We start from the raw sequence: 26,680 nt of genomic DNA, 5'->3' as shown, positions 1-26,680 counted from the left end.
ATGTAAGAATCTTAGCGTCTATGATGATAAATGAGTATGTTAACACCTTTAGGACTCATTGCAACCAAATAGGAAAAATCCTGTTTATAATACGTGATATTTATTGCTAACAATGAAATGAATGTGTTCATGAAAGTGGTCATTCATAACCCACACATAAGTGTAAAAGAAAATTGAGACTTTTTATCACATATATTCTGATATATGACTTTTTAAAGAAAACCAAAACCTGTTTTTCTACCATGTAATTTTAGTTTTTTTTTCAACTGCGGTTGACTTAAAATACCATGTAACATTTTTGGAGGTGAAGGATTCTATCCCTATCTCAAAGATAGAAAAAGATAGCCTCAAAGGATGTGTATTTCTCACAAACAAGAGTACGAAGAGATTAACCCAAAACACAGAAAGTAAGGAATTCAGTTTATTGACATAGTAATTTCAGGGAGATGAAGGATTCTTAGTTGGCAGCAATGGTGTTCTTAATCCAGGTAACATAGTTGCAGACCTTGGTGTACACACCAGGGAGATTCTTCTGGGCACAGCCATAGCCCCAGGAGACAATGCCCTGGAGTTGTCCATTGCAGACCACAGGGCCACCAGAGTCACCCTAGGATAGAGGAATAAAGTGTTTAATGAAGGGGCATATAAAATAGACTACATTCACTCTGACCTGAAGATACAATTCTAGCCTCCCTGGATCTCCATTTTTTTATCCAATCCCCTATTCTTGCTAATGTGTTAAAATGACATCCGGAAAAGACCTCCTCCCTTTCCCATGGAACCACAAGAGGAAACTTCCTGACCCACACACTAGGCCAATCCACTCCCACTCCTGGGAAAACAAGATATTTATTTGAAAAGGGAGCCAATTACCTGGCAGGAATCTTTGCCTCCCTCCAGGTAGCCAACACAAATCATGTTACTGGTTATCTGTCCAGGGTAGGCTGATTGACAGGCAGACTGAGACAGTATTGGGGCATTCAGGCACTGGAGCAGGTCTGGGTTGTTCACTTTGAGGAAAAGAGAAGAAGGAAATATGATAGAGACCAGGTTAGAGAACAACGTTTCAGTGTTGTTCAGTATGTGAGCATTGAAGCTGCCATTGAAGAGGAACTAGAGTCTCCCTTGGATAGACTAGTATAGAGGATTACTGTGTTTTCTTCAAGATATGAAGAATAGTCAAGTCAAGAACAATGGCACTGGGTTTTGATCCTACTGCACGTACTGGCTTTGTGGGAGTCTAGGCTGTTTGGATGTTCACCTTACTAGACCTGGAAGGAGGTGGGAGGTCCTTGAACTCCCCACAGGGCAGGGAACCCAGTCTGTTCTAGGGCTGATGAGAGAGGGGGAGTTGATTGGGGGAGGGGGAGGGATATGGGAGGCGGTGGCGGGGAAGAGACAGAAATCTTTAATAAATAAATAATGATAAAAAAATAGTCATTATTGATGTTTTTCTTGGAACTAATGATAGTACATTCTGTAATTCTTCTGTTCACATTCTGGGACCAGATCATTCTGTAGGTCAATGCCCCTTGTGACCATTGTAGAACCTTGTGTTTTGGGGGTACTGACATGCATTTATGGCCTAGAAGCCAATCCTTTATGTGCAGAATCTGGCTTAGTTCTCAAAAGATGTGGATGAAGTACTCACCACCAGAGCTCAAGGTGTTGCCCCAGCCAGAGATGAGGCACTGAGTGCCAGCACCTGCGCAGGAGGTGGGCAGAGCTACAGTGGCTACTTGGGCATTGAGGGTCACAGGGGAAGCAAGCTTGATCAGCATGATGTCATTGTTCAGGGTTGATGAACTAAAGCTGGGGTGCTTGATGATCTTGGAGGCAGTGACGTACTGCTCAGTGCCTTCCGCGACATTGATGTTGTGCTCTCCCAGTCTCACTTGGATGCGGCTGTTGGAAAGAAAAGACATGGCAGAAAATTCCTATCCATTACCTCAGATAGTCCAGGTCAAGTAACTCTTTTAGCTGGGTAGTCTAAACATGGGATGAGGCCTGCTTTAACCTCAACGAAGTAGCAAAGGTGTGATGTGGAAGTACCATCTTGAGACCCAAATTTCTTTCTACTTTAAAGACAAGTAATAGGAACAGATGAAGATTGTTCACCAACCTACTGTTCCCCAATGGATGAAAACAACCCAATAAAATGGTCTAATTCTCAGCAACAGATACACATGCCTTTATTCCCTCACTCAGGGACAAAGAAATCAAGATCTCTGAGACCAAGCCCAGCCTGGACTACAGTGTGAGTTCTAGGACAGTCTGAGCTATACAGAAGAACCCTATCTCAGTAAAAAACAAACAAATAGAAAAGAATAGCTTGAAACGTGAAACTATGGCAGCTCAGAATTTGCTTTGAATTTTGTCCATCTGGGTTTACTGCTCAACTTTCTGAATTAGAATCTTAATGACTCAGATGCATTTTCTGGTAAGAAACACTCTTTTAATGAATATGATACCTGGTTATTTCTATATAATGAGATGAGTTTTAATAGGCAGTTTAAGCACATGGCTTGAGCTGTCACTATGTCTTCTCAACATGCCCTAGGATCACGGATGACAAGGAGACAAGTATGACATTTGAATTCCAGCTGTCACTTCTCTATTCCTTCAGGTGCCTCCTCTGCCCATGTCCACTATCCCCAATCATGGCTTCAGTCTCTCCCATTTATAAAATGAAGATATTGCGCATGATTGTAAAAACCTCCAACACCCATTTAGAAATCTTGTGCTTAAAAACCAAACAAAATATTGCTGAGCAACATAATTTATAGAAGCTATGTCATCATAGAGACTATTTACGAAAACAACTAACAGCAAAACTGTAGTAGCATCACAGAAATGCAGTTGATCTTGACATCCACTTAGATGTTACAGTTAAAATATGAATAATTGTTATCTATTAAGAAAGTTCTGTCCACTTCCAGAATGAGAATGGATATATTAAATCTCCTTTATAATTCAAAAAAAGCTTGCTGATACTCCAAACTCAGAAAACTCGGTTTATCTCCCTGCTACAGGACCCTGTGTAACTATATGAAGTCTGTGAGTAACTTCATGAGAGTTCTATTATCCCTAATATTAATTTTTCTTTCTTTTGTTATTTTTTATCCCTGGCTGACTTTGGATGGTTCAGGGTTGTAATAGGCTTAATATTCTTTGTCCTTATTCTCTACAAATTCACGAAAAGCGTTGAGGTCAATAATCTCTCTTCACTGACTCTTCCATTCATCTAAATACCTCAGTTGATACCTAATCTCATCCCATTCCCTTGCAAACGTCATATGTGTTCTGCAAAGACAGAGCCCATCACTTACCTCTTGTAACAATGAGCTGCAGACACCACCCATTGGTTATTGATGAGGGAGCCTCCACAGAAGTGGTAGCCAGAGTTCAGAGACACCTGGTAGGGGACAGAGTTCTTCTGGCAGGTGTATCCTCCAACAATCTTATCATCATCGTCGACAGGGAAAGCAACTTTAGTAGAAAAGAAGAGAGAAGACAATTCATCAAGCTACTGGAAATTGCAGTCCTCAGTCGTGTTTCAACCTTAAGCTAATTAGGAATCCTTATTTATTACAGTAACTAAAGGCAAGTGGCAACAGTAGACCTATAGTGTCTTCTAATATTTCCTAATACAGAGTGCTGTCCATAATACAATAGAAAGCTTCTCTGTAAGTAACAGTGTTCTAATGGATTACAGGAAACAGGGCAAAGGATCTCATCAGATTGCAGGATTAAGCACAGGGATTGTTGTCTGATTCACTACTAGCTTTGATCTCTGATTCATAATTCCTTGATACCCTGTGTCTAACAGAGCTTAAGGGGATTAGTATAGTTGAAACTTCCTTGAAAATATCTTGTGTATGTAGACCTCAATATATCTAAGTGTTTTTACAGCTCAGTATATATATTAAGGTCTCATGTATATATAGATATAAAGATAGAATGCTATTGACCAAGATCACTGATTTTTAACCCTGATTGCATTTTTATGAGTTTTAATATAATTTTGCTTTTAGTATCTATTAATAAATAATAATACATAATAAAATTATAATATATATTAAGTTCATATATACATATATTTCAGAAATCCTCTTCTTACTACAAATTTACTGCTCCTGCCACATAAGGGCAGAATTTTAATACATTAATCCTCAGTGTAATTAGGTTTTCAACTTTCAAATATCAATATTATCTGCAAAGATATTCGTGACTGAGTTATCCCCAAATTGTTGGACCCAAACCAGAGTTCTTATGGTTCATTTCATCGAACCTCCATATGCCTTCCATTTGTAGCCATTGGGATCCCATAGTAAACAACAGTAGAGGGGATAAGAAACATGAAACTTACAAAGAAACAAGTAAATACAGATGCAGAGCTACGTTAGGAAGACAAGGGACATTGGAGTACAGAAAGTACAAGAAGCATCTTTAGTTACTGGTTGATGGTCTCCAGGAGAAGAAAGGGAAGGACCTGGGTTAAGGCATGGAACTCACCAGCAGCTCCCACAAGGGCCAGGAACAGGAGTGCATTCATCTTGGCAGAAGGTAGTGAGTACTTGGGGAGAGCCTGCATTTATATTGTGCTGGAGGGAGAAGGAGGTACAGAGGGGAGGTGCCCCACTGCCCTTTCCCAAGCACACCTGTGGGTTTCCTCTTCCTAGGTCATGCATTATCTCTGCTTTATTTGTCCATTCTTTGGGTAGGTCAGCAACATGTGATAAGGAAATTTTTTTTTTGGTGAGGTGAACAGCTGATTCTTGAAAGGAAGCCAGGGTGCAAAAACGGTAGAACTATAGACTATCTATGTAGCTGGGTCTTCCTAGGCTTATATAAAGACATTAGATGGTAGAGCACAATCATGGTCCTTAGACATACCCAGAATCAAAAAACTTAATTTCAGGAAGACCTGGTACTGGTGATTAAGTGGGTATTTAGAGATCTAGAACCGTATGAGAAGAATTACATTGTTTCTGTATCTTATATATATGAGTTAAAGATTCTTATCTCTAGAATAATCTATCATATAGAAAGGCCATATTTAAGGGCTTGGTGATCAGAATTAGAGAATGAATTCATGACAAATGGACTAATGGACTTGCTCAAAACTGCTGGCTTTCACCTGCCTATCCTCTGTAACAAGGCCCATACCAACAAGTGATTTGAAGTATGAGGGATAAAGTGTGAGTAAAAGCTTCCTCAGTGTGTCCCAAATATAGACAAATACCACATTCTCCTTTCCTCTGTGTCGTGACCTTTGACTCTCACTGTTTATGCTTTTATGGATTCAGTTTCCGCTTCTTCATCCTTGTATTAACAATCAGGCTAAAAGTTAATACTTCCCTGTCATCTATAAGTAGGTAGCTTGAGATAGACATCCATTCTCCAAATGAGAATTGAGAAAGGCCTTGAAAACATGGTCAGTCTGACTTCTGTTCAGAATAAACATTCCTCTAGAAGATCCATGAAAAGTTCTAAAAAGAATCACTAAATCTAAATCTTGAAGTTTATTGAGAACTAACCTGCCAGAAAAAAAAGTGCTGAAAAATTCTATGTCAGTTTATATCTAATTTATCATACAACTTGAGGAATCCTGTTGTAAGATCTATTTACTTTCTAATTAGTCTGATGTCAGTGTTGTTGAGAGACAATTACAAGCAAATTTCATGACTGAATTCTCTAAATTTTAGGGGAAAAAAGTCCTCGATGTGCTTATAAGAGTGGAAAATCTGAGTTCAGAGTCTTGTGGTTCGTTTTGATATACTGGGCATACAGGATGTTGAAAGAAATGGTTACCAGCATGTACTGGAGAAACCAACCTTGAAAGACCTGTTAAATATCTCTGTACCCACTTTTTTTTGCCTGACTTGCTCAGTTACACAACAGAATTAGTACTTTGAGCTCTCACCTCTATCCACTAAATGTTATAAAATGGCCCATGGGGGTCATGCCTGAGTTGAGTACTATTTTATTCCTAAAATACCTCATAGATTTTCAAGATGTTTCACACAAGAGTTATGCACTACATTTTCTATGTATGGAGCTTCATTTCATTTTAAAAAAAAAACACCTCTTTTAAGGTGAAATATGAAGAAGGAATTATTTCTAATTAACAAGGAAGGTGTGTTGACTCAGATGGTTTCAGTTTTTTGCAAGGAACTATCTTAAATTGGCATGAGGTTTCAAGGCTTCAAAAAGATAAGAAAACTCTTGTGAAGTATCAGACTTATCACAGGTGGTATTTAAAGGCTACTGCCAAAAACCAACGGTTCCTAGGGAACAAGGTAAACATCGGGCTCCTCTTGCCATTTTTTTCCCTTGACACAGTATGAACACCAAATTTATACTTTCCTGGCATTGTGTCTCGGAACCTTTCTTTATCATGGCCCACCTATTCTATTTATAACACTAGACACACATTTTTGTCCTCATGTCCAGATGATAGAGTGTGATGATATCATTAGAGTTAGCTTGGATACTAAGAAATACTTCTGTAATATTGGTAAATCCAATTGTAAAATTGGTGTTTTACTTTCTTGTCAGAATTATTTAGAGCCCACTGGTTTTGAGGAAAGACTGATATATTTCTTCTAGTATTTCCACATTCCACTATATTCTAGATAGGTGGGCCACAATGGGATTATCCCCCAATGAATATGGGAAATTATTTTAGCCAGGTGGATGTTGACATCCATTAATTTCAATAGGACCCTATTTGTACAACAATATTGAAAGGTATGGCACAGCAGTGTCCTATAGCTATAGCTTATAATTTAGTCATTTAATATTTTGTGCTCCTATTTATGACCTGAGGTCAGCTTACTCCAGGCTATCAGGAATCATAGTTTAAAAGACCACTTTGGATCATAACTAGTTTTTCATGCTCTAGACTGAATTAAGTAGGGAAGATTCACAAAAACAGCTGCTTACACTCCATTTGAAAGTCTGTGCTGTTCCTGATATTATTCATCCTAATAGGAATACTTTGTGTCTTTCTCTAAATCATTCTCTTAGTCCCCATTCAATGCTTGGCATATCAGTGACTGCATTTTACTTTTTAAAATAAGGGTTAGTTTCTCAGTGTGTATTTTATACTTGATTATAGTATTTTATGAACATCATATTTTTCTTAACATTCTGCATTTCTAGATGAGCATATGTGCTTTATCCTGTGGAATTAAGGTTTTTCAGTTCCTGCAACAACCAGTGTAAAATAAAACATTGTGATCGTATTCCAGACTGCTATACTCAGACAAGAACTATCTGATCTTGGCTGTACTTGTTGCCATCTCATGAAAAAGGTAGATAACAAATATTATCTCAATTTCAGATTAAAGACTCTATATCTATGAAGAAAACAGACTACATAGATCATACCTGAAACTCCTCTTCGTCTGAAAATCAACACCCCCAAGATTTTGCTACAGAATGGAGTGTTTCTTGTTTTCCTGTAGTTGAGTAAACAAATTCAGAATACATTTTCTCCTTATGCCCACAGCTAAGAATAGTCTTCATTGCCAACAAGGAAAATCCTCTTTGCTACAGATAGTGATAATTACAGAAAACTATAACCATTCAAAATGCGGAAATATGAAACCCAATCACAGTGGATATATCTTCGTAACTGTCTTATACCCAAGGCTCTGAGAACGTTGCAGAAGATGGGGAGGAAAGACTATAAAGCCTGAAGATGAGGGAATTTGTTTTGTAAATTTTTTTTATAGCTAGTAGCTAAGCCTGTAATTCCTCAAACATTACTGCCCAAATGAGAATTGAACAAATACTAGACTTGTTGTCATGCCAAAGTAGATAGGAAAAAAAAAAAACATGAGGACTCAAACTACGTAACAAACTGTAAAATCTGTAGTAATAAGGGCTGCGTCCCCAGCACCCCGGCCACCTGGCTAGCTTATGCCTGAAATAACAACACACAAACTGTATTCATTTAAACACTGCTTGGCCCATTTCTTTTCTTTTTTTTTTATTGAGAAAAGGAGAAAAAAAAACAAGTTTCCACCTCCTCCCAGCCTCCCATTTCCCTCCCCCTCCTCCCCCCCTACGCCCCCTCCTCCCACCCTTCTCCCCCTCCCCCCCACTCCTTTCCCCCTCCCTCTCCAGTCCAAAGAGCAGTCAGGGTTTTCTGCCCTGTGGTAAGACCTAGGACCTCCCCCCTCCGTCCATATCTAGGAAGGTGAACATCCAAACTGGCTGGGCTCCCACAAAGCCATCACATTACGTAGGATCAAACCCCCGTGCCATTGTCCTTTGCGTCTCATCAGCCCTCATAGTTCGCCATGTTCAGAGAGTCCAGTTTTATCCCATGCTTTTTCAGTCACAGTCCATTTCTATCTAACCTCTTCTAAGCTAACTCTCGCACCTGGACTAGCCCATTTCCGATCAGGTGTGTAGCACCCCAAGGTGCACTTACCGGGAAGATTCTAGCCTACGTCCATCCTGGGTCGGAGCTTCATTGCGTGTGTCTGCAAAGGAGCGGGGCATGGTGTCTCTTCCCAGAGCAGAGCTGTCAAGTCTGAGCTCACTTCCTCTTCCTCCCAGCATTCTGTTCTGTTTATTCCTCCCACCTGTGTTCTAACCTATGAGGGCCAGCCAAGCAGTTTCTTTATTTTTTTAACCAATGACCTTCCTCCATCATTTCCCCTTTTTCTGTTTAAACAAAAACAAAGGAAGGCTTTAACTTTAACATAGCAAAATTACATATAACAAAACAGTTATCAAGCAAAAGTTACAATATTTACATCTATTTTATCTTTTCTCATAACTAAGGAAAGTTATAACTATCTATATATTCTTTAACTCCATCAAAGACTCCAGAGGGATATAATATTACCTAAGCAAACAAGAAATAAGCAACTTTCAAACTCTAGAAATGACAGAGACATTTTGCTGCCTGGACATTCACCCAAAGTTCCTCTGTACCATTGGGGCATCCATCTTCGGCCTACAGGCCCATGGTATCCAGAGACATTTCCATGAAGCAGGACATTTCAAAATCAGTTCAGTTACTATCTGTTGTGTCCTGAAGAATGTCTTGCAGACTCTTTCATGAATCAGAACCCCGAAAGATCATCTCACCTTTAGGCAAGTTCAGTAGTCCTCTCTCTGCGGGTTCTCTGTGTCCAGTTTATGCAATAGTCCAGGCAAGAGCAGTTTCTTGCCCAAATGGCTATCAAAACTCCATATGGTGCCTCTTCAATGCCCATCTTCTTCTTGAAGTAGGTTGGTGCTGCTAGGAGCAGAGTGTCTCATTGTCATGAAAAGTCCTAAGTTATTAAAACATTTAAAATGCCATATTGTATAATCTTTGAAAAATTTGAAGAATGCCTATCTAAAATATATCTATGCACATCTAGAAAATCTTAACTAACATGACTACAAACTTGACTATTATGATTATCTATTAACAATCTATACTTATAATTATACATTACATTTTTAAATGATCTACACAATCACAGTATCTTAATCAATAGCAGAAATATGCATATACATATAACAAAATTGACCTTAAATCTCTATCAATAAAGCAAAATCTATACTAATAGAAATTATTCATATCTATATCATATCCCCCTTTAAATGTTAAAGAACATTTATAAACCATATTTGGGAACATGGGTGCAGTTTTTTCTCTCCAAACTGCTTCCTGCTGAATGGGGGCGTCATTATTTAGGTCTTTCATGGTATAACCTGTGTGCTAGTTTCATCTCAGTTGGCAGTTGAGCAAAGCAATTTTCTGAAGATGTTCACACCAACCCTTCAGGAGGGCGTGGTCCATCATACCAAATCGGAATAGAAGAAATGAACAGGATCTCATCCTCTGTGAAAACAAAATAAGAAACTCCTCTCCAAAGCACCATGTATCCAAAACTCACTCTTTAGAAAAGAAAACTGTTTTCTTAAATAGTTTTGGGAAAAGTATACTTAAAAAGAACAGAAAAACCAGAAAAGACCAAGGCTCAGACTTCTGCCGGTAGGTGATGTCCTCTAGACATGACATGGAAAAATAAACCCATGCAATATCAACTATATGTTTTCCTGAGAAAAATAAGAATTATGACAACATGCGTTGACATGCTAACATACACTGGTGAAATTCCATGTTCTTCAGTATCTGAATAGTCAACAGCTATGGAGAGAAGCATAAGTTGTTTTCTACATTAACAATCTACCCCCTAATTCTTCTAACTCCAAATGACCAGCCAAGGATACATGTTTATATACTAAATTAACTTGATAGATTGTTTATGCAAATATATATATATATATATATATATATATATATATATATATATATACCAACACAGTACATGTACATAAACACACACATATAATTTAAAATGAGATCATAAAATTTGAAGTGTTAATCGAGTTGGAGGAAGAAAAGTGGGAATGATGTGTTCCCATATGAAGCTCTTAATAAGAAAACAAGAGAATATACATAAAGAAAAAAATAAATTTTGATATGCTTCTCTCATGCTTAACAAAAAATACAAAGTTTTAAAATACATTTGCTTACAACTGAAACCTCTGAATGAAAACATAGAAAAAGCACTATGGTACATAGTTGGACTATTTACAATATTTTGGTATTTAGATTACAAAACCCTGTCTCGAAAAACAACAAAAAAAAAAAAGAAAAAAAAGAAAAAGCACTATGGTACATAGTTCTACAAAAGGACTATTTACAATATTTTGGTATTTAGATTACAGTGATTATCAGATTCAAAAAATGGCAAGAAAAACTAAATATAACTGTATGAAATTAAAAGTTTATTAACGAGAAAGTAAATGTTTGAAAAAAAAACAACATCTAGGATGAGAGAAAAACTACATATGTTAGAGATGCTTAAAATGTAAAATTGATTAAATAAATCTAAAAATAATTTATTACAATAAAAGTCATGAAATTAAATATGGGCATTGAAAAAATTCTTGAAGGATAGAATTAAAATGCCAATAAGTACTTGTAAAACCTAAGCATTCTTATTTTAAATAAAAGGCAAATAAAATATTCATTAAAATCCTGTGTTACCTCAGTCAGATTGGTTGTCATTAACCAATAAAAAGTTCTAACACTACTAAGAATTATAGGGGTTATTATTAAGTACTGTTATTGAGAGTGTATAACCACTAAGGAATCAAAATAGATATTTCTCAAAACTTAAAAACGTATCTATCATAGAATCCTGCATTACAAATCTAATTCAGAAAAGATGATGGACATCAGTAAAACTCTAGATGAGGTTTACTTTCTTTGCAGAAAAAGGTAACCACTGAACTATAAGTTTATTTTGCCTCAACCGCTGACACAGTGTGTTGTCCTAATTGGAAAAGCCGAACACAGAAGAATGCAACTACCAAACTTTGCCAAGACAACTAGGAGAGTCCTTCAAAATTTCCTTATTTTGATAAAAGTCTGCCTCATATTTTAGGCCTTCAGTCTGAAGATGGATGCACCACTGTCACTAAGGAACCTTGAAGACTTTTGAGGAAGCCAACTGTTCTATAATTTCTTAATTTTGGAAGTTGTTTGCTCTAAATTTATTTATTCAGCAATATTTTTTTCAGGTCTCTGATGGAGTTGATGACTAGATAGCTAGAGTTACAGTTTTCTTTGCTATCAAAGTCAGAAAAGAGATATACAAAGGAGGTATAAAGTGTATAACTTAGAAAGACATAAAATATAATTTGGGGTTGGTCATCCATGTTAGGATATAAAGTGAAATAGGTACAGTACTTTGGATTCACCAAGATAGGATAGATAGTGGAGCATCTTCTCTGAATTTGTCAATGGGCTTGACTATATTAATGTAATTCTTGCCTGTATTTATTTGTATATAGTTATCTTACTTATTTTATACATTTTTCTATATTAGTTAAAACCTTTGATTATTATTCATATAGAAAGGAGAAAATATTGAGTAATATTTTGTTTGTGTTCTGACAAATAAAGGTTGTTAGGAGTCAGAGAGCAGAGCTAGTCACTCATTAACCATGGAAGTCTGGAGGACTATACAGAGAGACAGGAAGTGTTAAGGTGGGGTGGAAAGAATAATTGTGCCCTTTTGGATGGTGGAATAGAGAAAGTTGAGGAGGCAACTGCCACATTATCCCAATTCTCTTATATACCAGGTTTTTACCCTGATATCTGACTCCTGGTTTTTATTGATTAAGATTAATTAGATTAACACTTCAGTTATATGCCTGATTAAAACATATTCAGCTTTCAATTGAGTTAATTGAATACGTATTGCTTACTGCTGTAGCATTAATAATAACCAAGACTATTATCAATAGGTTAGTAAAAATATACACAACAATGTGTTACTCAATCATACAAAAGAATGAAATTATATCATTTGTAGGAAAATTAGTCAAACTGGAAATCATCATATTACAAAATAGGCCAGACTCAGGTTGACAAATACTCCAATTTTCTCTCTTATTTAGACTCTAGATATTTACAAAATGACAGAAAAATACAATAGGGTCTATTCTGAGGAAGGATTAACAATAGAGATGGGAACAGGAAAAACAGGAAAAGCCCACTATATATGTATGTGTATAAATATCATCATGGAAACCATTATTTGTAACAGTTAATATATGGTGAGAAGAGAAATGAAATGCTCATGATAAAAAGGGAGATATTGGTACAGCAAGAAACTTATCTTTGGGACCCATTGCAACCAAATAGGAAAAATCCTGTTTGTAATACATGATATTTATTGCTAACAGTGTAATGAATGTGTTCATGAAAGTGGTCATTCATAACCCACACATAAGTGTAAAAGAAAATTAAGACTTTTTATCACCTATATTCTGATATATGACTTTTTAAAGAAAACCAAAACCTGTTTTTCTACCATGTAATTTTAGTTTTTTCAACTGCGGTTGACTTAAAATTCCATGTAACATTTTTGGAGGTGAAGGATTCTATCCCTATCTCAAAGATAGAAAAAGATAGCCTCAAATGGAAGTGTATTTCTCACAAACAAGAGTATGAAGAGATTAACCCAAAACACAGAAAGTAAGGAATTCAGTTTATTGACATAGTAATTTCAGGGAGATGAAGGATTCTTAGTTGGCAGCAATGGTGTTCTTAATCCAGGTAACATAGTTGCAGACCTTGGTGTACACACCAGGGAGATTCTTCTGGGCACAGCCATAGCCCCAGGAGACAATGCCCTGGAGTTGTCCATTGCAGACCACAGGGCCACCAGAGTCACCCTAGGATAGAGGAATAAAGTGTTTAATGAAGGGGCATATAAAATAGACTACATTCATTCTGACCTGAAGATACAATTCTAGCCTCCCTGGATCTCCATTTTTTTTTATCCAATCCCCTATTCTTGCTAATGTGTTAAAATGACATCCGGAATAGACTACTTCCCTTTTCCATGGAACCACAAGAGGAAACTTCCTGACCCACTCACTAGGCCAATCCACACCCACTCCCAGGAAAACAAGATATTTATATGAGAAGGGAACCAATTACCTGGCAGGAATCTTTGCCTCCCTCCAGGTAGCCAACACAAATCATGTTACTGGTTATCTGTCCAGGGTAGGCTGATTGACAGGCAGACTGAGACAGTATTGGGGCATTCAGGCACTGGAGCAGGTCTGGGTTCTTCACTTTAAATAAAAGAGAAGGAAGAAATGTGATCCAACCAGGTCTGGGTTGTTCACTTTGAGGAAAGGAGAATGAAATTTAATAGAGACCAGGCTAGGGATCAATATTTCGTTGTTGTCCAGTATGTGAACACTGAAGCTGCCATTGAAGATGTACTAGAGTCACCCTGGGATAGACTGGTATAGAAGATTACTGTGTTTTCTTCAAGATATTAAGAATAGTCATTATTGATGTCTTTCTTGGAACAAATGATTATTCATTCTGCAATTCTTCTGTTTACATTCTGGAACCAGATCATACTGTAGGTCAATGCCCCTTGTGACCATCTAAGAACCCTGTGTTTTGGGGATAGTGCAGTGCACTTATGGCCTAGCAACCAATCATTTATGTGTAGAATCTGGCTTAGTTCTCAAAAGATGTGGATGAAGTACTCACCACCAGAGCTCAAGGTGTTGCCCCAGCCAGAGATGAGGCACTGAGTGCCAGCACCTGCACAGGAGGTGGGCAGAGCTACAGTGGCCACTTGGGCATTGAGGGTCACAGGGGAAGCAAGCTTGATCAGCATGATGTCATTGTTCAGGGTTGATGAACTAAAGCTGGGGTGCTTGATGATCTTGGAGGCAGTGACATACTGCTCAGTGCCTTCCGCGACATTGATGTTGTGCTCTCCCAGTCTCACTTGGATGCGGCTGTTGGAAAGAAAAGACATGGCAGAAAATTCCTATCCATTACCTCAGATAGTCCAGGTCAAGTAACTCTTTTAGCTGGGTAGTCTAAATATGGGATGAGGCCTGCTTTAACCTCAATGAAGTAGCAAAGGTGTAATGTGGAAGTACCATCTTGAGACCCAAATTTCTTTCTACTTTAAAGAGAAGTAATATGAGCACATGAAGACTGCTCACCAACCTACTGTTCCCCAATGGATGAAAACAACCCAATAAAATGGTCTAATTCTCAGAAACAGATACATATGCCTTTATTCCCTCACTCAGGGACAAAGAAACAAAGATCTCTGAGTCCAAGGCAAGCCTGGACTACAGTGCGAGTTCTAGGAAAGTCAGAGCTACACAGAGAAACCCTATCTCAATAAAAACAAACAAACAACAAAAACAGTAGCTTGAACCATGCACCTACGGCACCTCAATACTTGCTTTGAATTTTAGCCATCTGGGTGTATTTTTCAACTTTTTGAATTAGAATCTTGATGATCCAGATGCATGTTCTAGTTAGAAAGCCTCTTTTAACGAATATAATACTCAGTTCTCTCTACATAATGAAATGAGTATAAATAGGCAGTTTGAGCTCATGGCCTGAGCTGTCACTGTGTCTTCTCAACGTGCCCTAGGATTGTGGATGACAAGGAGACAAGTATGATATTAGAATTTCAGCAGTCACTTCACTATTTCTTCAAGTGGCCCCTCTCCATGTCCACTATTCCCAATCACAGCTTCAATCTCTCCCATTTATAAACTTAAGATATTGCCCAATAATTGTACAAACCTCCAATCACGCATTTAGAAACTTTGTGCGTAAAAACCAGAACTACGTGTTGCTGATCAACATAATTTATAGAAGCTATGCCATCATAGAGACTTCATATAAAAAGCTTTAAGGCCAAAACTGTAGTAGCATCACAAAAATGTAATTGATGTTGATATCCAGTTAAATGTTATAGTCAAAAGATGAATTTTTATAATCTATCAAGAAAGTTCTGTCCACATCTATAATGAGAAGGGATATATTAGATCTCCTTTATAATTAAAAAAGTTTGCTGATTTTCCAAACTCAGAAAACTCTGTTTATATCCCTGCTACAGGACCTAGTGTAACTATGTGAAGGCTTTGAGTGACTTCATGTTAGGTCTATTATCCCTAATATTCATTTTCTTTTCTTTTGGTATTTTTATCCCTGGTTGACTTTGGATGGTTCAGCATTTTAAAGAGCTTAATATTCGTTGACCTAATTCTCTACAAACTCATGAAAGAAGTTGCAGTCAATAATCTCTCTTCTCTGACACTTCCATTCATCTAAATACCTCAGCTGATACCTGATCTCATCCCATTTCCCTTGCAAACGTCATATGTGTTCTGTAAAGACAGAGCCCATCACTTACCTCTTGTAACAATGAGCTGCAGACACCACCCATTGGTTATTGATGAGGGAGCCTCCACAGAAGTGGTAGCCAGAGTTCAGAGACACCTGGTAGGGGACAGAATTCTTCTGGCAGGTATATCCTCCAACGATCTTATCATCATCGTCAACAGGGAAAGCAACTTAAGTAAAAAAGAAGAGAGAATACAATTCATCAAGCTACTGGAAATTGCAGTCCTCAGTAGTGTTTCAACCTTAAGCTAATTAGGAATCCTTATTTATTACAGTAACTAAAGGCAAGTGGCAACAGTAGACCTATAGTGTCTTCTAATATTTCCTAATACAGAGCACTGTCCATAATACAATAGAAGATTCTCTGTAAGTAATGGTGTTCTTATGGGTTACAGAGGACAGAGCAAGGGAGAACCTCAGAATGCAGGAATAGATGCATGGATTATTGTCTGATCTACTACTTGCTTTGATCTCTTACTCATAATTCCTTGATACCCTGTGTCTAACAGAGCTTAAGGGGATTAGGAATGTTGACACTATCTTGGAAAATATCTTGTGTATGTAGACCTCAAAATATCTAAGTGTTTTTACAGCTCAGTCTATATATTAAGGTCTTATGTAAGATATAGGGATAATATGCTATTGACCAAGATCATTGATTTTAAACCTTGATTGCATGTTTATGAATCTTAATATCATTTCTACATTTTATATATATTAATAAGACATAATACATAATAAAATTTACGACATACGCTAAATTTATATGTATATATATGTATATATAATATATGTATATATGTATATATAATATATAATATATATATAATATATATATAATATATATAATATATATGTATATATATAATCAGAAATGTACTTCCTAGTACAAAATTAGAAAGTTACTGCTCCAGACAAACGAGCTCAGAACTTTAAGACATTAATCCCCAGTAGAATGAAGTTTTCAACTTCTGAATTGGAGTATTTATTTGGAAATATATTCGTGGCTGAGCTATCCCCAATCTGTTGGACCCAAACCAGAGTTCTTATGGTTCATTTAATAAAACCTTCTCATGCTTTCCATTTCTAGCCATTGGGATACCATAGTAAACAGCGGTAGACAGGGTAATAAAGATGAAGCTTGCAAAGAAATAAGTAAATACAGATGCAGAGCTACGTTAGGAAGACAGGGGACACTGGAGTACAGAAAGAACAAGAAGCATCTTTAGTTACTGGTTGATGGTCTCCAGGAGAAGAAAGAGAAGGACCTGGATTAAGGCATGGAACTCACCAGCAGCTCCCACAAGGGCCAGGAACAGGAGTGCACTCATCTTGGCAGAAGGTAGTGAGTGCTTGGGGAGAGCCTGTATTTATACTGTGCTGGAGGGAGAAGGAGGTACAGAGGGGAGGTGCCCCACTGCCCTTTCCCAAGCACACCTGTGGGTTTCCCCTTCCTAGGTCATGCATTATCTCTCCCTTATTTGTCTATTCTGTGAGTAGGTGAGGAACATGAAATAAGGAAACTTTTTTTCTTGGTGAGGAGAACAGCTGATTCTTGAAAGGAAGCCAGGATACAAAAACAGTAGAACCACAGACTATCTATGTAGCTGGGTCTTCCTAAACTCATTTATTTATTTGTGTATTTATGTATTTATGTATTTATTTATGTATTTATTTATGTATTTATTTATTTATTTATTTATTTATTTATGGTTTTTCGAGACAGGGTTTTTCTGTGGTTTTGGAGCCTGTCCTGGAACTAGGACCAAAGACAAGGAACTTGTAGACCAGGCTTGTCTCGAATTCACAGAGATCTGCCTGTCTCTGCCTCCGGAGTGCTGGGATTAAAGGCGTGCGCCACCACCGCCGGCCCTAGGCTCATTTAAAGACATTAGAAGGTAGAGCACAATCATGGTCATTGGTATATGCAGATTTCAAAGAAACTTAATTTCAAGAACACCTGGTATTAGTAGTTAAGTGGGTATTTAGAGATCTGGAGATGTATTAGAAGAATTACATTGTTTCTTTATCTTATAAATATTAGCTGAAGGTTCTTATCTCTAGAATAATTTATCATATAGAAAGGTCATATTCTAGGGCTTGGTGATCAGAATTAGAGAATGAATTCATGACAAATGGATGAATGGACTTGCTCAAAACTGCTGGCTTTCACCTGACTAACCTCTGTAACAAGGGCCATACCAACAAGTGATTTGAAGATTGAGGGATAAAGTGTGAGTAGGAGCTTCCTCAGTCTGCCCCAAAGATAGACAAATACCACATTCTCCTTTCCTCTGTGTCATGACCTTTGACTCTCACTGTTTCAGTTTCTGCTTCATCATGCTAGTATTAGAAATCTGTCTATAAATTAATATTTCTCTGTCATCTAGAAGTAGGTAGCTTGATATAGAAATCCATTCTCCAAATGAGATACGAGAAAGTCCTTGAAAAATGGTCAGTCTGTCTTCTGTTCAGAGTAAACATTTCTCTAGAAGTTCCAGGAACAAGTAAAAAAAAAACCCCACTAAGTTCCAGTCTTAAAATTTATTGACAACTAACCTTCCAGAAAAATTATGTTGAAAAATGCTATGTGACATTATATATAATTTATCTTACAACTTGAGGAAACCTTTTGGAGGATCTATTTACTTTCTAATTAGTCCTATGTCTGTGTTGTTGAGGGACAAGAACAAGCAAATTTCATGACCGAGTTCTCTAAATTGTAAAAACAATGTCCTCAATGTGCTGGTAAGAGTAAAAAATCTGAGTTCAGAGTCTTGTGATTGGTTTTGATATATTGAGCAAGAAGGGTTTTGATAGAAATGGTTACCAGCCTTACTGGAGAAAACAACCTTGACTGGCCTGTTAAATATCTCTGTACCCATATTTTTTACCTGACTGACCCAGCTACACAACAGAATCTGCACTTTGAACTCTCACCTCTATCCTCTAAACGTTATAAAATGGCCGGTGGGGTCATGCCTGAGTGGAATACTATGCTATTTCTAAAATACCTCATAGATTTTCAAGAGATTTCAAACAAGAGTCACACACTATATTTCCTGTGTATGGAGCCTCATTTCCTTTAAAAATTCTTTTGTGGTGAAATATGAAGAAAGGAATTATTTCTAAATAATAAGGAATGTATATTGACTCAGATGGATTCAATTTTTGCAAGTTATGATCTTAAATTAGCATAAGGTTTCAAGGCTTTAAAAAGATAAAAAAAAAACTCTTGTGAAGTATCAAACCTGTCACAGATGGCATGTGAAAGGCTACTGCCAAAAAGCCAATGGTTCCTAGGGGACAAGGTAAACATCTGGCTGCTCTTGCCATTTTTCCCTATACACAATGTGAAAACCAAATTTATATTTTCCTGGCACCGTGTCTCAGTACCTTACTTTATCTTGACCTAGCTATTCCATTTATAACACTAGACACAAATTTTGGTCTTCATGTCCAGATGACAGAGTGTGACAATATCATTTGGTTAGCTTGGATACTAAGAAATATTTATGTAATATTGATAAAAGCAATTGTTAAATTGGTGTTTTACTTTCTTGTCAGAATTATTTAGAGGCCTACTGGTTTAGAGTAAAAAGTCAGATATTTCTTCTAGTATTTCCACATTCCACAATATTCTAGACAGGTGGCCCACAATGGGATTATCTTCAATGAATATGGAAAATCATTTTAGCCATAGGGATACTGACGTCAATTGATATCAGTATGACACTATCTGCAAAACAATATTGAAAGTTATGGCACACCAGGGTTCTATAGCTAGAGCTTAGAATTTAGTCATTTAAAATTTGTGTTCCTATTTATGACCGGAGGTCAGCTTTTTCCATGCTATCAGGTTTAATAGTTTTGAAGACTAGTGTGGATCATAACATTTTCTCATGCTCTATACTGAGGTAAGTATGGTAGATTCACAAAAACTGTTGATTACACTCCATTTGAAAGTCTGTGCTGTTCCTGATATTATTCATCCTAATACAAATTCCTCTTTTCTCTCACTAAAATATTCTGTTAGTCTCCATTCAATGTTTGGCCTATCCATGAATGCATTTCAATTTTGAAAATAGGGGTTATTTGTATTTTACACTTGATTATATTATTTTATGAACCTTCTTAATATTCTGCATTCCTAGATGATCAAGTGGGCTTAACTGTGTGGAATTAAGGTTTCTCAGTTCATGCAACAAGTAGTGTAAAGTAAAGCATGGTGACCATATTCTAGACTGGTATTCAGACCAGAGCTATCTGGCTGCCATTTCATGAAAGAGGTAGATAACAGATATTGATTTCTCAATGTCAGATATAAAGACCTTATATTTTTTTAAGAAAACTGACATCATAGATGATACCTAACTAACTCTTCCTCTGAAAATTAATCCCCCCCCCAATATTTTCCTACAAATTGGAGTGTTTCTTGTTTTCCTGAAGTTGAGTAAATAAATTCAGAATACATTTTCTCTTTATGCTCACAGTAAGTATAGTTTTCACTCCCACCAAGTAAAATCCTCTTTGCTACAGACAGTGGTAATTACAGAAAACTATAATCAATCAAAATGTAGAACTGTGAAACCCAATCACAGTGCATATATCTGCAAAACTGTCTTATACCTAAGGCTCAGAGAACATTGCAGAAGAAGGGGAGGAAAGTCTCTAAAGTCTGAAGATGAGGGAATTTGTTGTTTAAAATTTTTCTTAGACCCAGTAGCTATGCCTGTAATTCCTCACCAACATTACTGCTCAAATGAGAACTGAATAAATACTAAACTTGTTGTCATGACAACGTAGATAGAAAAAAACATTAGGACTCAAACCTATGTAAAGAACTATAAGTACCCAAGGAAAGCTAGAAATGGGAGAAGTGGTCATCCCTAGGAAAGAACACACTAATTGTTTTTCCTGCAACAAATGGTAAGCCCAGAAAACATACATACATAAAAGTATTATTATACACACTGATCAGATTTTACTCAGGAATATACATACATATATATATATATATATATATATATATATATATATATATATCAGTGTATATAGAGACAAAGAATTTCAAGGAGAAAGGTAAAGGAGAAATGTTATAATAATATTATAATCTCAAATAATTAAAAGCAAAATTATTTTCTTTCTTCTTAATAATTTCATATATTTATACAATGAAATATGATCCCATTTAACCATATTTTTCCACAACCTGTCTCTGTCCCAATTCTATACCTTCTCTTTTGATATCTCACTAAGTTTAATTAGTGCTATATAGGTGCTAAATTAATGGAAATAGCAAAGTAAAGAATAAAATTATTGCTTTTTGCAAGGAGATATGATACTATACCTAATAAAAACTAAAGGACGTCTTCAGAAATTTTATGGACATGATAAACACCACCAGGTACCATGTTAAAGTCAATATACAAATCCCAATAGCCTTTTCTTTTTTTTGTAAATTCTGCCCATCTTTATTCAAAATAATTTTTAAGTAAGGATATTAATAATTTGACAAATCCAGTAGCAATATCTCTAAGCTCACTCCTTAGAGGTACGTGGTTTTATAATAACTACTTTAAGCCTCAGTAGATATCATCTGATGCAAATAATTAATCAAAATACAAGGAACAAGTGATTATGTGGTACCCATACGCAATCAGCACATCTATAATAAAACCTTTATACCCAAGACTCAGAGGCCAGTGGGGAAGGGTGGGAATTGTCGGAGCAAGAGGACCAGGACACCTGCTGCGATGCAGGGACTTCACATGGATGCCATACCCATGAAAGCTCAGTAATATGGTTGCCTAAACAAAACCTGCATAGTGATCACGTCAGGATACATGCCAACATCGATGGGAGTGGATTTCCCAAGGCCCCGCTCCTGATGAAGTGCTGTAGACAGTCAGTGCCATCTGTTATGAGGGGCAACACCCCTGTAGGGTGTATTCAATCTCAAATGGTCAGCCCTGAACTCGTGAATACATGTGCGTCTGAGCAACACTAAACAGGACTGAGTTGGCTGTACCGATAATAATTAAAAGCTCTTGATTTGGAGAGAGAGAGAGTGGTGGCAGCATAGAAGGAACTGGGCCAGGCGTGAAAGGGTGGAAGCAATGTGAATTACCTATTAATAGAAATCTCAAAAAATAGGGAAAAAATTAAGTTCTTCCACAAATGATATAAAATATCACTTTAAGACAATTTGAGTACAACCATGTGTACTTAGAGTTTTGATATATCTGCAGACTTTATTTTATTTATTAAAGTAAATTTGCTAGATTGTATAGTCCATTAACATAATGTACCCAGCAATCCTAACTTGGATTAAAGAATTTCCGTAATGGCAGTCCTATCTCTTTGGTTATTATTCAGTTAACCAAGAGGCAAAACTATGCTACTGAAGCTGCAGACAAGCAGTCTGCCAAGAAATGGTGGTGGGTAAGAGAATTCACACAGATCAATAAGGTAAATCTTGGCGAAAATATGCCGTACCAAGATCCACCAAAACACTACCGTACTCAGTAGCCTTTTCATAGAAGAATAATAAACTTGATAAAAAAGAAATGAGGATGAAACCCTCTTATGAATACCATCAACAAAACTAGTTATGCCTACCCATGTGGTTAAAAGACATTTACAATGAAAATGATAAACATTAAATAATTAAAAGATATTTATTTTACAAAATTTGATTGTCACAGTTAACTCATTCTCCATCACAATTCTAATGCTATCCTTTAAAGAACTAAGTGAAACAAAACTAAAATCCATTCCTACCTGAAAAGTCAAAGTAATCTTCAGTAGAAAAAAAAAAGGCAGGCTAAATTACAGTACCCATCCAAGTCATAATACACAGTAATTGTAACAAGACATCCTAATACTAACAAAAACCAGATATGTAGATTAATTTAATAGACTAAAGAACTTATTTAAAAAATCCACATAGCTGCATCTACCTGACCATTACAAAGGTGCCCAAAACTCACTCTTTAGAAAAGTTAACTTTTTCACAAATAGTGCTTGGAAAAGTATACCTAAAAAGAACAGAAAAACCAGAAAAGACCAAGGCTCAGACTTCTGCTGGTTTGTAATGTTCTCTAGCCATGACATGGAAAAATGAACCCATGTAATGTCAACTATACATTTTCCTGGGAAAAATAAGAATTATGACAATACCAGGTAATGTGCTAACTTGGATCACATCAAGTTCCATGTGATCTCTAATCTGGATGAAGAACTACAAGTTCTTCAGTGGCTTTGGAGAAAAGCAAAAGTTGTTTCCTACATTGACAAGCTACCCCCTATTTTTTTCTGGCTCCAAATGGTTAACCAAGGATACTTGTATATATACTAAATTAACTTGAAAGGTTGCTTATGGAAGTTTTTATATATACCAATACAGCATATGTACACACACACACACACACACACACACACACACATAATTGAAAATGAGATCATGAATTTTGAAGTGTTAGTGGAGTTGGAGAGAGGAAGGCAGGAGTGATGTTTTCACATATGAAGTTCTCAAAAAGAAAATAAGAGAATATACATAAAGAAAAGAAGGTATGCATGTCATTGTTTGTTACCGCTGAGTATACTCTAATGCATACATATTCTACACTTTATTTATCCATTCTTCCATTGAGGGGTATCTAGGTTGTTTCCAGGTTCTGGCTATTACAAATAATGCTTCTATGAACATAGTTGAACAAATGCTTTTGTAGTATAATAGAGCATCTCATGGGTATATTCCCAAGAGTGGTATTGCTGGATCCTGGGGTACATTGATCTTGAATTTCCTGAGAAACTGCCATACTGATTTCCAAAGTGGTTGCACAAGTTTCCATTCCCATCAGCAATGGATGAGTGTTCCTTTTACTCCACATCATCAGCGATAAAAAACAATGACATCTTGAATTTTGCATGCAAATAGATGGAAATAGAAAACATTATCCTTAGTGAGGTAACCCAGACCCAAAAAGATGAATATGGTATGTACTCACTAATAAGTGGATTCTAGCCATAAATAAAGGACTTTGAGCCTACAATATGAGATCCTAGAGAAGCTAAATAAGAAGGTGAACCCAAAGAAAAACGTATAGTTATCCTCCTGATATTGGAAGGAGACAAGATTGCCAGGCAAAAATTGGAAACTTGGGGGTGGGAATGGGTTGGGGGTAATGGGAAATGGGGAGAAAAAAAGGTGAGAAGGGAGGATGGGGAGAGCTTGGGGGAATCAGACGGTTGGGATGGAGGCAGGGTGGATATGGGAGTAGGAAAGTATATATCTTAATTAAGGGAGCCATTTTAGGGTAGGCGAGAGACTTGACTCTAGAGGTGTTCCCAGGTGTCCATGGAGATGTCCCCAGCTAGATCCTTGGGCAGCTGAGGAGAGGAGCCTGAAATGGCCCTATGCTATAGCCATATTGATGAATATCTTGCATATCACCATCGAAATTTCATCTGGCAATGGATGAAGCTAAAGACAGAGTCCCACATTGGAACACTGGACTGAGCTTCTAAGGTCAAAATGAGGAGCTGAAGGAGGGAGTACATGGGCAAGGAAGTCAGGATTGCGAGGGGTGCACCCACCCACTGAGACGGTGGGGCTGATCTAATGGGAGCTCACCAAGGCCAGCTCGATGATGGAGCATGTGATCGAACTGGACTCCCAGAACGTGGCTGTCAAGGAGGGCTGACCGTGAAGTCAATGACAATGGCACTGGGTTTTGATCCTACTGCACATAATGACTTTGTGGGAGTCTAGTCTGTTTGGATGCTCACCTTCCTAGCCCTGGATGGAGCGGGGAGGACCTTGGACTTCCCACAGGGCAGGAAACCCTGACTGCTCTTTGGACTGGAGAAGAAGGGAAAGGGGGATGTGGGGAGCGGGAGGGATATGGGAGGAGGTAAAAAATTTTAATTAAATAATAAAAAATAAAAGAATAAAAATGTAAATATGCTTCTCTCAGGCATGACAAAACATCCAATTTGTTTAGAATACATTAATTTAAGACTGAAACTTCTGAATGAAAATATAGAAAAGCAATGGTACATATGTCTACACAAGGACTGTCTAAAGTATTTTTGTTGTGATTAAAGTGATTATTAGATTCAATAACCAAGGAGTCAATAGCAAGAAAAACTAAATAGGACGGCATGAAATTAAAAGTATTTGTACAAGAAAGTAAATGTTTGAAAAAACTAACCTTCATGATGAGAGAAAAAAACTAATATCTTAGAGAAGATTAACATGTAAAATTGATAAAATGAACCTAAAAATAATTGATTACAACCCAAGCCAAATTAAGTATGGATATTGAAAAGAATTTCTTAAAATATAAAAGTACAAAAGACCAATAAATATTTTGAAAACCTCAGCATTCTAGTTTTAAATAAAAGGCAAGTAAAATGTTCATTAAAATCCTGGGTTACCTCAGTCAGATTGGTTGTCATCAACAAATAAAAAGTTCTAAAACTGATAAGAATTATAGGGGCTATTGTTAAGTACTGGTGCTGACAGAATATAAATTAGTACAACCACTAATCTGGGAATCAAGACAGATATTACCCAAAAAATTAAAAACAGATCAATCATACAATCTTGCAGTATTACTAATAGGTATATGTTGTGTGATAATTTGTTTGTGTTCTGACAAATAAAGTTTGCTTGGAGTCAGAGGGCAGAGCTAGGTTTTTTTAATATGACAATGAGACACGTCTCTTCCTGACAGTACAAATCTAATTCAGAAAAGATAATGGATAACAGTAACAGTCCATATGGAGTTCACTTTCTTTGCAGCAGACTGTAGTCACTGGACAATAAAGAGTTCTTGCCTCAACTACTGACAGTATGCTTTCCAAATTGGAAAAGTAGGACAAAAAAGAAAGCAACTACCAAAATTTACCAAGATAAGGTAGGACAGTCATTCAAAATTTACTGTTATGCTTTTGTCTACGAGGTCTCTGGCCAGCAAGTTTCCCTGATCCTGTCCCAGAAGATCCATCAGAGAGGTGTGTACCCGACCAGCCAGTGGACGCTGTGGAAAGGGAGCACAGACACCTTTTAACCCACTAAACTTTCTGGTCATTCAGCAGGGGCTTCTCTCCCCAGCTACTGCTTTTCTCTTCTTATCCTATCCCATTTTGTTCCCAGGAACCCCTTTCATTCGGCGGGGTCATAGGACCCCCCCCCCAACTCAGCCTGCTTTGGGGCTGAGGGTATGGGGACAAAGTGGGTTGTGCAACTGTACAGGAGTTCCTTTGTTTTACTGAGCCTGCACACAGCAATCTCAACTTTTTGTATGTGAGACCCTGGCTAACAACTGGCCCTGATCCTCTACCAGAATATCCATCAGACAGCATTTGAAGGAAGAGATGGGCAGGCGCCAATGCTAGAATTCCTCCAACAATCTGAAAAACATAACACCAGAATCCAGTGAACATACAACAGGAAGACTTGAACACCCTAATCCAGAAGAAGTAGAAGGAATAGACATTATGAAAGTGATAGAGTTCCTTAAACAGGATGTGGGAAAGTCCCTTAAAGAAATAAATGAGAAGAATAGAAAAAGTTTGAAGAAATGAAAAATCCCTAAAAGATACCCTAAAAATCCAAGAAAAAAAAAATCAAACAAGTAATGGAAACAGTTCAAGACTAGAAAACTGAAATGGAGGCAGTGAAGAAAACAAAAACCAAGGGACGGCTGGCTATGGAAAATCTGGGTAATTGAACAGGGACTAGAGAGACAAGTATAACCAACAGAATACAAGAGACAGAAGAAAGAATCTCAGATGCTGAAGACATTATAGAGAAAAAAAAATGCACTGATCAAAGAGAACAGCAAACTCAACAAATTCTTAGCACAAAACATCCAGGAAATCTAGGACAACATA

At 37.1% G+C, this 26,680-nt stretch overlaps 2 protein-coding genes and 1 gene segment (V, D, J or C); all 3 read right to left on the bottom strand.

Moving 5' to 3' along the window:
- The window catches only part of LOC121435425, a 289,312-nt gene that overhangs the window by 182,951 nt on the left and 79,681 nt on the right, over window positions 1-26,680 (bottom strand).
- LOC121435428 (anionic trypsin-2-like) lies at window positions 458-4,555 on the bottom strand. Its single transcript, XM_041634744.1, has 5 exons — window positions 4,516-4,555; window positions 3,330-3,489; window positions 1,652-1,905; window positions 874-1,010; window positions 458-607 (listed from the first exon to the last, which is right to left on the bottom strand). Exons 1-5 carry the CDS (start codon window positions 4,553-4,555, stop codon window positions 458-460), a joined length of 741 nt encoding a protein of 246 aa, XP_041490678.1.
- Window positions 13,120-17,106, bottom strand: LOC121435427 (anionic trypsin-2-like). The gene is made up of 5 exons (XM_041634743.1): window positions 17,067-17,106; window positions 15,786-15,945; window positions 14,108-14,361; window positions 13,538-13,674; window positions 13,120-13,269 (listed from the first exon to the last, which is right to left on the bottom strand). Exons 1-5 carry the CDS (start codon window positions 17,104-17,106, stop codon window positions 13,120-13,122), a joined length of 741 nt encoding a protein of 246 aa, XP_041490677.1.

The sequence above is a fragment of the Microtus oregoni genome, unplaced genomic scaffold, assembly GCF_018167655.1.
Source record: "Microtus oregoni isolate MIOR12 unplaced genomic scaffold, Mior012 000046F_ref0000063, whole genome shotgun sequence".
NCBI lineage: Eukaryota > Metazoa > Chordata > Mammalia > Rodentia > Cricetidae > Microtus > Microtus oregoni.
The sequence above is the reverse complement of the archived record's forward strand: the minus strand, read 5'-3'. Positions and strand labels throughout refer to the sequence as shown.

Excerpts from the sequence above, each read along its gene's own strand:
- LOC121435427 (XM_041634743.1), bottom strand. The coding sequence starts at position 17,106 with ATGAGTGCACTCCTGTTCCTGGCCCTTGTGGGAGCTGCTG. Across the intron at positions 15,946-17,066 it reads GGCCCTTGTGGGAGCTGCTG|TTGCTTTCCCTGTTGACGAT; the intron begins GTGAGTTCCATG and ends TTTTTACTTAAG. Across the intron at positions 13,270-13,537 it reads GAGGCAAAGATTCCTGCCAG|GGTGACTCTGGTGGCCCTGT; the intron begins GTAATTGGTTCC and ends CCTCTATCCTAG.
- LOC121435428 (XM_041634744.1), bottom strand. The coding sequence starts at position 4,555 with ATGAATGCACTCCTGTTCCTGGCCCTTGTGGGAGCTGCTG. Across the intron at positions 3,490-4,515 it reads GGCCCTTGTGGGAGCTGCTG|TTGCTTTCCCTGTCGACGAT; the intron begins GTGAGTTCCATG and ends TTTCTACTAAAG. Across the intron at positions 1,011-1,651 it reads CAACACCTTGAGCTCTGGTG|TGAACAACCCAGACCTGCTC; the intron begins GTGAGTACTTCA and ends TTTTCCTCAAAG.